Genomic DNA, 12,395 nt, shown 5'->3' with positions numbered 1-12,395 from the left:
CTCTGTAACTAGTAGAAACCAGTAGAGCCACCAACTCTCCAACAATTAAAAATCAGTAGAACCACCAGCTCTGTAGCTAGTAGATGCAGAGATCCTTATGCATGCACAGAAATACTGTAAATTGTATTGTAGCTTAGAAAATACCTAGCTGGTCCCAGATCTGTTTGTGCTGTGTCATTGTTAAGCTAAATATTTGGCAACACAATTCCATAAGGAGTTGGCAAGAGAGGTGAAACAGACTGGCACACAGCCTAGATAATACCACCTAGGTTGTCCATAACAATGTCAATGGTTTGATACATTTATATAATATTTGGGAAAAAAAACATTATATTCATACATACAGTACCAGTCAAAAGTTTGGACACATCTACTCATTCAAGGGTTTTCTTTATTTTTTTTACTATTTTCTACAATGTAGAATAATAGTGAAGACATCAAAACTATAAAATAATACATTTGGAATCATATAGTAACCAAAAAAAGTGTTAAACAAATCAAAATATATTTTCTATTTGAGATTCTTCAAAGTAGCCACCCTTTGCACACTCTTGTCATTCTCTCAACCAGCTTCACCTGGAATGCTTTTCCAACAGTATTTTCCTTCACTCTGTTGTCCAACTCATCCCAAACCATCTCAATTGGGTTGAGGTCGGGTGATTGTGGAGGCCAAGTCATCTGATGCAAAACTCCATCACTCTCCTTCTTGGTCAAATAGGCCTTACACAGCCTGGAGGTGTGTTTTGGGTCATTGTCCTGTTGAAAAACAAATTATAGTCCCACTAAACGCAAACCAGATGGGATGGCGTATCGCTGGAGAATGCTGTGGTAGCCATGCTGGTTAAGTGTGCCTTGAATTCTAAATAAATAATTGACAGTGTCACCAGCCAAGCACCCCCACACCATAACACCTCCTCCTCCATGCTTCACGGTGGGAACCACACATGCAGAGATCATCCTTCCACCTACTCTGCATCTCACAAAGACATTGGTTTCGGGTTTCTTGGGCCAAGCAAGTCTCTTCTTATTATTGGTGTCCTTTAGTAGTGGTTTCTTTGCAGCAATTTGACCATGAAGACCTGATTCACGTAGTCTCCTCTGAACAGTTGATGTTGAGATGTGTCTGTTACTTGAACCCTGTGAAGCATTTATTTCGGCTGCAATTTCTGAGACTCTAATAAACTTATCCTCTGCAGCAGAGGTAACTTTGGATCTTCCTTTCCTGTGGTGGTCCTCATGAGAGCCAGTTTCATCATAGCGATTGATGGTTTTTGCGACTGCACTTGAAGAAACTTTTAAAATTCTAGAAATGTTCCTTACTGACTGACCTTCATGTCTTAAAGTAATGATGGACTGTCAATTTCCTTGCTTATTTGAGCTGTTCTTGTTATAATATGGACTTGGTATTTTACCAAATAGGGCTATCTTCTGTACACCACACCTTCCTTGTCACAACACAACTTCTTGGCTCAAATGCATTAAGAAAGAAACAAATTTTTAATAACTTTTAACAAAGCACACCTGTTAATTGAAATGCTTCATGACTGCCTCATGAAGCTGGTTGAGAGAATGCCAAGAGTTTGCAAAGCTGTCATCAAGGCAAAGGGTGGCTACTTTGAAGATAATAAAATATAACACTTTTTTGGTTACTACATGATTCCGTATGTGTTATTTCATAGTTTTGATGTATTCACTGTTTTTCTACAATGTACAAAATAGTACAAATAAAGAAAAACCCTGGAATGAGTAGGTTGATAGTAGTGGTGTGGTGGCTGACACTCCAACCCATAATTTTAACATTCAATAAACCTCATAAATAAATAATTTAATATGACAGATACTCATTACTTTCTGCTCTTTCGAGTGGATTTGACACATCTATCTACAGTACAGCTGGTGTTTCTTTTTATGATACATTTTTTTATTCATATTCTGACACATCCCACCCATAACCTGTGAACAGAGAGACCAATCTTCAATGCTTTGATGAAACTCAGAAATGTATTCCATTGTCATTTTGTGTGGTCAGTAATTGTCCCAGGCAATTATGAGAGAGAGAGAGAGAGAGAGAGAGAGAGAAAAGAGAGCAGAGAGCGAGAGAGACAGCAGAGAGAGAGAGAGAGAGGGAAGAGCGTGAGAGATTTTCAATGTGCAGTGGAGCAGAACATTGTCCCTCTGTACGGTGATCTGTACAGGCCTGGCCAGGTGGATGGTATAGGACCAATCAGCCGCAGCCTCACTGAGCAGGTGGAATGACTTTCATGCACTTTGAGCCAAATCTATTAGACATGTTCAGTTCTCCTTAAGGCTACATGCACTTACCAACTTAGCAAACAGATGTTTGCCCTCGAATGGAGGACTGTGTTACTACTATCCCAGTGTTTCCCAAATTCGGTCCCCGGGACCCCAAGGGGGGCACATTTTGGTTTTTGCCGCCAAAGCATTACACAGCTGATTCAAATAATCAAAGTGTGATGATTAGTTGATTATTTGAATCAGCTGTGTAGTGCTAGGTCAAAAACCAACTTGGTATTAACTAAGATAATAGTGAGATCACATGTTTTAATGAATGGGTTAGGGATGTAAATATCATACAGAAAATGCTTAGTTTTCAGAGGGTCCAGTTAAGGAGTTTGGTGGGAAACAGTCCTCTAACACTGAACAACCATATGCCATAGGTCTTTGTTTTGTAATGCTTACAGTCATCTGTACTAAGCTTAATACTGAGATATTGCATTACAATTCATTTCTTTAGTTGAGAACAAAGGCAAAACACACAATCGCATAAAGAAACATACTTTTTATTATGTTGATATTGTTTATATCATAATGTTCTGTAATATATGTATGTATATTTTTACATGGGCACCAGCTACTAAGGGACACATACAGTAAGCAAACATAGAAAAACATTAGATTAGTATTATTGGCACGGATTCTATTATACTGTTAGCAAAAAGAAAATACTTGATTCAATAAATAAATACAATGTTATTCACAAGTTGACTTTTTTTTTTTCATTCTTGCCAAACAGCTGGAAAAGTGTCATATTCCAGCACAATCCTCAGCAGACAGACAATGATAATACCATCTACATAAACTCACTACACAAACATGACACAAAGCTGCAGAGGGGTTGGGTTAAATGCGGAAGACACATTTCAGTTGAATGCATTCAGTTGTACAACTGACTAGGTCTCCCCTTGGAGCATTTTATACAGAAGAGGACACACACATAGAGGACACACACACACACCACAGGAGGCTGCTGAGGGGAGGACGACTCATAATAATGGCTGGAATGGAGTGAATGAAATGGTGTTCGATACCATTCCAGTCATTACTATGAGCCCGTCCTCCCCAATTAAGGTGCCACCAGTCGGCCTGTGACACACACACACACACACACACTGTAACAAATAGGTATTCACTCTCACAATGATGAATAATAATTAATCAAATACAAAAAGTTAGGGGTTGTTAAGATGACAGAGGTAAGTCATATCTACTGTAGGGGTGAACATGAAATAAAGAAGAATAACTATGTTTAAATAAAGTTAAAACCATTTGAAATGGAAAGTGTTCATCTCTTCATAACAACACCAGAACAGCAGACCTGTCTGACTGTGCGAAAGCAGACAAGGATTTTCCTATCAGAATGTTTTGTTTGACCAAAGAAACATAATGATCAAAATCTATTGAATAAAGCTGCATGTTGAGTATAAAGATGTGTAGGCCTACACTGCCTGTATTATGTACCTTCAGGAAAATATAGACACAGAAAACTATTATGACATATCAATAACTTAAACCACACAACCTGTAAAGCATGGACATCAACATCAAAAATCCATACATGCCCTTGGAGAGCATGACAACTCAAACCTTTACTTCACGAACAATGTAAACCTTTGGGCAAACAGACAAACAGAACTTGGCCCTTTGGGGGTAAAAGCAAACAGGCAAGAGGGATGTCAGAAGGAAATGATGCATGAAGCCTGCTAGCTCTACCAGACTGCTGACACAGCTGCTGTAGAGGTTTCACAACCAGCCATCTCCTCATCGTCCTAACGGGAACAACCTAGCCAACTTTCTATTGGTGTGTATGTGTGCGCGGCGTGCGTGCGCTCATGTGTGTGTGTCCTAACGGGAGCCATTTAATTCAAGTCAATCACAGTGACACTCTGCTTACCAGGCAGCACTGTAGCACACAGAGCAGCCGCAGGAGCTCAACTTAAGAAAAATACCACTTGGAGATGTCACCTTTTGTACTGCAAGGACACTAGGAAAGGGCTTAATGACAGTGACAACAGAACACTAGGAGACGTTACAATAGGAGACGAGTAAGGTCAAGCTTTGTGGCTTGGCGCTAGCTGCATGGACACATCCTTCAAAGCTGACCTGTGCAGGGAGAACGGAGTATGTACAATATCATGTAAAGTATCCATCCATGAAGGACAACCTTGGAGTGCGTGGACTTCGTAAAGCAAGTGGTTCTTTTGGCCTACTTGATGTAAACGTCCACCATAAAGTGCACTTGTCAGTCAAACCAGTGCAAATAATAAATACAGGTCTGTATAGGTATATGACCTCCATAGACACACCTTCAGTCACCCTCCATGTGATGCCATGACAACATCCCTGTAAATCTAAAAATGTAAACATTATTTGATCTTGATGAACAGAAGCACAGTGCCTACCAGTCAGTGTCTATAGGAGAGACACTGTTCTCAGATTCAGGAACGTGACTTCCTTATTATACTGTTCCTGTCATAGACAAGGTAGCAACATTTAAAGGTTCGATCAGTGCATACGAAATATAACTCTAGAAGCAACGCACAAACAGTGTGATAAATCTTTTTTTTTTAATCTATGGTAGTTTCCAAGGGATATGTGGCAAAGCCATTGTTATTTCATGATTCTATGATATTTAAAATCTTAATCAACCCAGATAATTACACAATGGACTCAGTAAAGTAAGACTCACACCTCAGCATAGCAACACTCATATCTCAGTGTAGTTAGTAAGACTCATATCTCAGTGTAGATAGTAAGACTCATATCTCAGTGTAGATAGTAAGACTCATATCTCAGTGTAGATAGTACGACTCATATCTCAGTGTAGATAGTAACACTCATATCTCAGTATAGTAACACTCATATCTCAGTGTAGATAATAAGACTCATATCGCAGTGTAGTTAGTAAGACTCATATCTCAGTATAGTAATACTCATACAGTTGAAGTCGGACATTTACATACACTAAGGTTGGAGTCATTAAAACTTGTTTTTCAACCCCTCCACACATTCATTATAAACAAACCATAGTTTTGGCAAGTCGGTTAGGACATCTACTTTGTGCATGACACAAGTATTTTTTCCAACAATTGTTTACAGACAGATTATTTCACTTAGAATTCACTGTATCATAATTCCAGTGAGTTAGAAGTTTACATACACAAAGTTGACTGTGCCTTTAAACAGCTTGGAAAATTCCAGAAAATGATGTCAAGGCTTTAGAAGCTTCTGATAGGCTATTGGCATAATTTGAGTCAATTGGAGGTGTACCTGTGGATGTATTTCCAGGACTACATTCAAACTCAGTGCCTCTTTACTTGACATCATGGGAAAATCAAAAGAAATCAGCCAAGACCTCAGAAATTTTTTTTTAGACCCCCACAAGTCTGCTTCATCCTTGGGAGCAATTTCCAAATGCCTAAAGGTACCACGTTTATCTGTACAAACAATAATACGCAAGTATAAACAGCATGGGAGCGTGCAGCCATCATACCACTCAGGGAGGAGACGCGTTCTGTCTCCTAGAGATGAATGTACTTTGGTGCGAAAAATGCAAATCAATCCCAGAACAACAGCAAAGGACCTTGTGGAGAAGCTGAAGGAAACAAGGTGCAAGGGTATCTATATCCACAGTAAAACGAGTCCTATATCAACATAACCTGAAAGGCCGCTCAGCAAGGATGAAGCCACTGCTCCAAAACCCGCCATAAAAACAGCCAGACTACGGTTTGCAACTGCACATGGGGACAAAGATCGTACTTTTTGGAGAAATGTCCTCTGGTCTGATGAAACAAAAATAGAACTGTTTGGCCATAATGACCATTGTTATGTTTAGAGGAAAAAGGGGGAGGATTGCAAGCCGAAGAACACCATCCCAACCATGAAGCACGGGGATGGCAGCATCATTTTGTGCTTTGCTGCAGGAGGGACTGGTGCACTTCACAAAATAGATGGCATCATGACGGAGGAAAATTATGGGGATATACAGGTATTGAAGCAACATCTCAAGACATCAGACAGGAAGTTAAAGCTTGGTCGCAAATGGGTCTTCCAAATGGACAATGACCCCAAGCATACTTCCGAAGTTGTGGCAAAATGGATTAAGGACAACAAAGTCAAGGTATTGGAGTGGCCATCACAAAGCCCTGACCTCAATCCCATAGAAAATTTGTGGGCAGAACTGAAAAAGCGTGTGCGAGCAAGAAGGCCAACAAACCTGACTCAGTTACACCAGCTCTGTCAGGAGGAATGGGCCAAAATTCCCCCAACTTATTGTGGGAAGCTTGTGGAAGGCTACCTGAAATGTTTGACCCATACTAATTGAGTGTATGTAAACTTCTGACCCACTGGGAATGTGATGAAAGAAATCAAATCGGAAATAAATCATTCTACTATTATTCTGACATTTCACATTCTTAAAATAAAATGGTGATCCTAACTGACCTAAGACAGGGAATTTTTACTAGGATTAAATGTCAGGAATTGTTCAAAACTGAGTTTACATGTATTTGGATAAGATGTATATAAACTTCCGACTTCAACTGTATCTTAGTATTGTAATACTCATATCTCAGTATAGCAATTATCATATCTCAGTGTAGTAATGCTTATATCTCAATAGGATCAATACAGTCGGTAGAAGGTAAATGATACCTTATGGAGGTTGGGATATACCTTATTTTAAAGAACACAAAGGCATTACATGGTTGATAAGCGTTCAACTCAACTTAGCAGTTTGATTGACACACAAATTCTTTCCACAAACACACACTTTTTAGATATGTAATATATATCAACTTATACAATAAATATATGGAACACCTTCTCCTTGCATTGTATATATATTACAGTGTATACTGCAGAGAGGGTTAACCTCTTGATTTGGCCTTCATGTTATATGTTGAAATTGTATGATTTAAAATCCACAATACAATGTTCATAGTCTGACGAACGTATGGATATGACATAATAGAAAATACATTATTTAAAATGATATCTAAATTCCATTCGTAAAAAGAAACAATTGTACTTTATACAATAGTTATCTGTAGAGTTTGAAACATGTCTATTATAAAATGTACAATCAAGTAGTTCAATTCCAAGCAACTATCTTATTAGTTTTTTATCAATTTCATACATGCAATCCTTCAAGTAGATCCTTTATCCAGTGATTCATTCAGACTAGTCATTTCAGGTCAGGATTCATGACCAAAAAAGAAATGCTCTTGAGTATAAATATCATTTGGTAGTGCTTTGGGATGAACATTACGTTGACTATACTTTGGGATGAAGGGGAGTTCATAAGGCCTACACAACATCAACATGAGCCACACGATGCGCCACGTCAGTCATTTCACTTGACATACTGAATACAACTGTTCATATGGATGGATTGTATAGAGCTTATGACCACCTCCTTGACAACAGGGGTAAACATATTTTATATATTTACAGTACCAGTCAAAAGTTTGGACACACCTACTCATTCAAGTGTTTTTCATCATTTTTACTATTTTCTAAATTGTAGAATAATAGTGAAGACATCAAAACTATGAAATAACACATATGGAATCATGTAGTTACCAAAAAAGTATTAAACAAATCAAAATATATTTTAGATTCTTCAAAGTAGCCACCCTTTGCCTTGATGACAGCTTTCCACACTATTGGCATTCTCTCAACCAGTTTCACCTGGAATTATTTTCCAACAGTCTTGAATGAGTTCTGACATTCACTGAGCCTTTGTTGGCTGCTTTTCCTTGCCTCTGCAGTCCAACTCATCGCAAACCATCTCAATTGGGTTGAGGTCGGCTGATTGTGGAGGCCAGGGCATCTGATGCAGCACTCCATTACTCTCCTTCTTGGTCAAATAGGCCTTACACAGCCTGGAGGTGTGTTTTGGGTCATTGTCCTGTTGAAAAACTAATTATTGTCCCACTAAGCGCAAACCAAATGGGATGGTGTATCGCTGCAGAATGCTGTGGTAGCCATGCCGTTTAAGTGTGTCTAGAATTCTAAATAAATCACTGACAGTGTCACCTGGAAAAGCACCCCCACACCATCACACCTCCTCCTCCATGCTTCATGGTGGGAACCACACATGCAGAGATCATCCGTTCATCTACTCTGCGTCTCACAAAGACATGGTGGTTGGAACCAAAAATATCAAATTTGGACTCATCAGATTAAGGGACAGATTCCCACCGGTCTAATGTTCATTGCTTGGGTTTCTTGGCTCAAACAAGTCTCTTCTTATTATTGATGTCCTTTAGTAGTGGTACATTTGCAGCAATTCGACCATGAAGGCCTGATTCACACAATCTCCTCTGAACAGTTGATGTTGAGATGTGTCCGTTACTTGAACTCTGTGAAGCATTTATTTGGGCTGCAATTTCTGAGGCTGGTAACTCTAATGAACTTATCCTCTGCAGCAGAGGTAACTTTGGATCTTCCTTTCCTGTGGCGGTCCACATGAGAGCCAGTTTCATCATAGCAATTGATGGTTTTTGCGACTGCACTTGAAGAAACTTTCAAAGTTCTTGAAATGTTCCAGATTGACAGACCTTCATGTCTTAAATTAATGATGGACTGTCGTTTTTCTTTGCTTATTTGATGTGTTCTTGCCATACTATGGACTTGGTCTTTCTCAAATAGGGCCATCTTCTGTTTACCACCCATACCTTGTCACAACACAACTGATTGGCTCAAACGCATTAAGAAGGAATGAAATTACACAAATTAGCTTTTAACAAGGCACACCTGTTAATTGAAATACAGTCCAGGTGACTACCTCATGAAGCTGGCTGAGAGAGAATGCCAAGAGTGTGCAAAGCTGTCATCAAGTCAAAGGGTGGCTTCTGTGAAGAATCTCAAATATAAAATATACACTGCTCAAAAAAATAAAGGGAACACTTAAACAACACAATGTAACTCCAAGTCAATCACACTTCTGTGAAATCAAACTGTCCACTTAGGAAGCAACACTGATTGACAATAGATTTCACATGCTGTTGTGCAAATGGAATAGACAACAGGTGGGAATTATCATTAGCAATTAGCAAGACACCCCCAATTAGCAAGACACCCCCAATAAAGGAGTGGTTCTGCAGGTGGTGACCACAGACCACTTCTCAGTTCCTATGCTTCCTGGCTGATGTTTTGGTCACTTTTGAATGCTGGCGGTGCTCTCACTCTAGTGCTAGCAAGAGACGGAGTCTACAACCCACACAAGTGGCTCAGGTAGTGCAGCTCATCCAGGATGACACATCAATGCGAGCTGTGGCAAGAAGGCTTGCTGTGTCTGTCAGTGTAGTGTCCAGAGCATGGAGGCGCTACCAGGAGACAGGGCAGTACATCAGGAGACGTGGAGGAGGCCATAGGAGGGCAACAACCCAGCAGCAGGACCGCTACCTCCGCCTTTGTGCAAGGAGGAGCAGGAGGAGCACTGCCAGAGCCCTGCAAAATGACCTCCAGCAGGCCACAAATGTGCATGTGTCTGCTCAAACAGTCAGAAACAGACTCCATGAGGGTGGTATGAGGGGCCGACGTCCACAGGTGGGGTTTGTGCTTACAGCCCAACACCGTGCAGGACGTTTGGCATTTGCCAGAGAACACCAAGATTGGCAAATTCGCCACTGGCGCCCTGTGCTCTTCACAGATGAAAGCAGGTTCACACTGAGCACATGTGACAGACGTGACAGAGTCTGGAGACGCCGTGGAGAACGTTCTGCTGCCTGCAACATCCTCCAGCATGACCGGTTTGGTGGTGGGTCAGTCATGGTGTGGGGTGGCATTTCTTTGAGGGGCCGCACAGCCCTCCATGTGCTCGCCAGAGGTAGCCTGACTGCCATTAGGTACTGAGATGAGATCCTCAGACCCCTTGTGAGACCATATGCTGGTGCGGTTGGCCCTGGGTTCCTCCTAATGCAAGACAATGCTAGACCTCATGTGGCTGGAGTGTGTCAGTAGTTCCTGCAAGAGGAAGGCATTGATGCTATGGACTGGCCCGCCCGTTCCCCAGACCTGAATCCATCATGTCTCGCTCCATCCACCAACGCCACGTTGCACCACAGACTGTCCAGGAGTTGGCGGATGCTTTAGTCCAGGTCTGGGAGGAGATCCCTCAGGAGACCATCCGCCACCTCATCAGGAGCATGCCCAGGCATTGTAGGGAGGTCATACAGGCACGTGGAGGCCACACACACCACTGAGCCTCATTTTGACTTGTTTTAAGGACATTACATCAAAGTTGGATCAGCCTGTAGTGTGCTTTTCCACTTTAATATTGAGTGCGACTCCAAATCCAGACTTCCATGGGTTGATAAATTTGATTTCCATTGATGATTTTTGTGTGATTTTGTTGTCAGCACATTCAACTATGTAAAGAAAAAAGTATTTAAGAATATTTCATTCATTCAGATCTAGGATGTGTTATTTTAGTGTTCCCTTTATTTTTCTGAGCTTTTACTACATGATTCCATAAGTCTTATTTCATAGTTTAGATGTCTTCACTTTTCTTTCTACAATGTAGAAAATAGTTGTTGTTTTTTAAACCTTGGTAAGAGTAGGTGTGTCCAAACTTTTGACTGGTACTGTGTGTGTATACACACACACACACACACACATGGTGCAACCCCCTTTCGTGGTGCAACCCCCTTTCTCTCGCCAAATCCTCCTATCCGGTCAACCACAACAAGGAGATCTTCATTAAGACCTAGGGCCTCTCTAAGCCATACATACATACACACACACAGTTTATTTGTAGCTACAGCTCTATTTGAAGTAGTGGATCTACTTTAAGTATTTGAGCCTGTACTTGAAGTAGGTGAGCCTCTATTTAAAAGGATACTTCGGGTTTTTGGCAATGAAGCCCTTTTTCTACTTTCCCATAGTCAGATGAACTCATACATTTTTTATCCATGTATCTGCATCCAGTATGAAGGAAGTTAGAGGTCGTTTTGTGAGCAAATGCTGACTAGCATTAGCGCAATGACAGGAAGTCTATGGTATATAGCATGCTAGCAGTTACCATAGACATCCAGTCATTGTGCTAACGCTAGTTAGCAATTGCGCTAAAGCTAGTTAGCAACTTCCTTCAAACTGCACACAGAGACAATCAAATGGTATCCACAAGTTAATCTGACTCTGGGGATGTAGATAAAGGATTTCATTGCCAAAATCCTGAAGTATCCCTTTAATGTAGTTTGAAATACTGTTTTAAGTAGTTTGAAGTTCTATTTAAAGTAGTTGAGCCCTGCTACCAGGAAGAACTTCTCCAAGAAGAGTTCAGAGTCGAGCACGGCGATGTGAGCGGCTCGGCCAATCAAAGTGTTGGCGGTGTTGGGCAGGGCGTGGAACACATTCTGGCGAATCAGACGACAGTCTTTAGACCCCACCAACGGCTGGAGTAGGTTGTTGATCATCTCCGTGTACACTGGACCTTGGATATGGAGACAGAAGTGCATGTCAGTTAGTTTACATGGAGACCTACAGTGTGGAAACACAGACAGACACATGTTAGGGTTCAGTCTCTGACGGAACGTTAAAAGCTTTCTGTATTTATGTAATCACATTGGCACGTCAACAAAGAGATAGGTACATTATGTGATGAAATGCTTCTTAGATACATTTGGTGGAGAACAATAAGAAAATAGGAGCTGCAGTGAGTGGTGCTAACCTGTGGTCCTGTCTTTGAGTGCAGTCCTGCACATCTCTATCCTGGCAGAGTGGAAGGGAACATATCTGTCCTGAGGCGATGCCACCAACACCACATTCTTGAAAAACTGGAGCCCTGAGAAACCAGACAAACAGAGGGTGGAGAGAGAGAGAGACACAGAGAGACAGAGAGACAGAGAGAGAGAGACACACGGAGAGACAGAGACAGAGAGAGAGAGAGAGAGAGAGAGCAAAAGTGTTTGTAGGTTATATTTATGTATGACTTGGTGCCATCATCATCGTTTGACAGCCCTCGACTGATAAAGCGGTGTTTTTTCTCGTGTCTCTTGTCACTGTGCTTTTAAAGGAGTGCACTGCTGGGTTTCAAATGACAGGGTTTGCATCATTTTGTCAGCCCGACACAGCTCGAAGAAAAAAGTGTT

General features: G+C 41.0%; 1 protein-coding gene across 1 annotated transcript in view; it reads right to left on the bottom strand.

The window, feature by feature from the left end:
- Window positions 1-2,785: 2,785 nt before the first annotated feature.
- The window catches only part of LOC115132722 (protein FAM135B-like), a 68,221-nt gene continuing 58,611 nt past the window's right edge, over window positions 2,786-12,395 (bottom strand). The window contains 2 exon segments of the mRNA XM_029665446.2: window positions 2,786-11,737; window positions 11,975-12,088. Coding sequence (XP_029521306.2) covers window positions 11,532-11,737; window positions 11,975-12,088 — 320 coding nt within the window. The 3' untranslated portion in view covers window positions 2,786-11,531.

Source organism: Oncorhynchus nerka, linkage group LG7 (assembly GCF_034236695.1).
Source record: "Oncorhynchus nerka isolate Pitt River linkage group LG7, Oner_Uvic_2.0, whole genome shotgun sequence".
NCBI classification, from domain to species: Eukaryota; Metazoa; Chordata; class Actinopteri; order Salmoniformes; family Salmonidae; genus Oncorhynchus; species Oncorhynchus nerka.
This window is presented reverse-complemented; position numbering and strand designations above follow the sequence as displayed.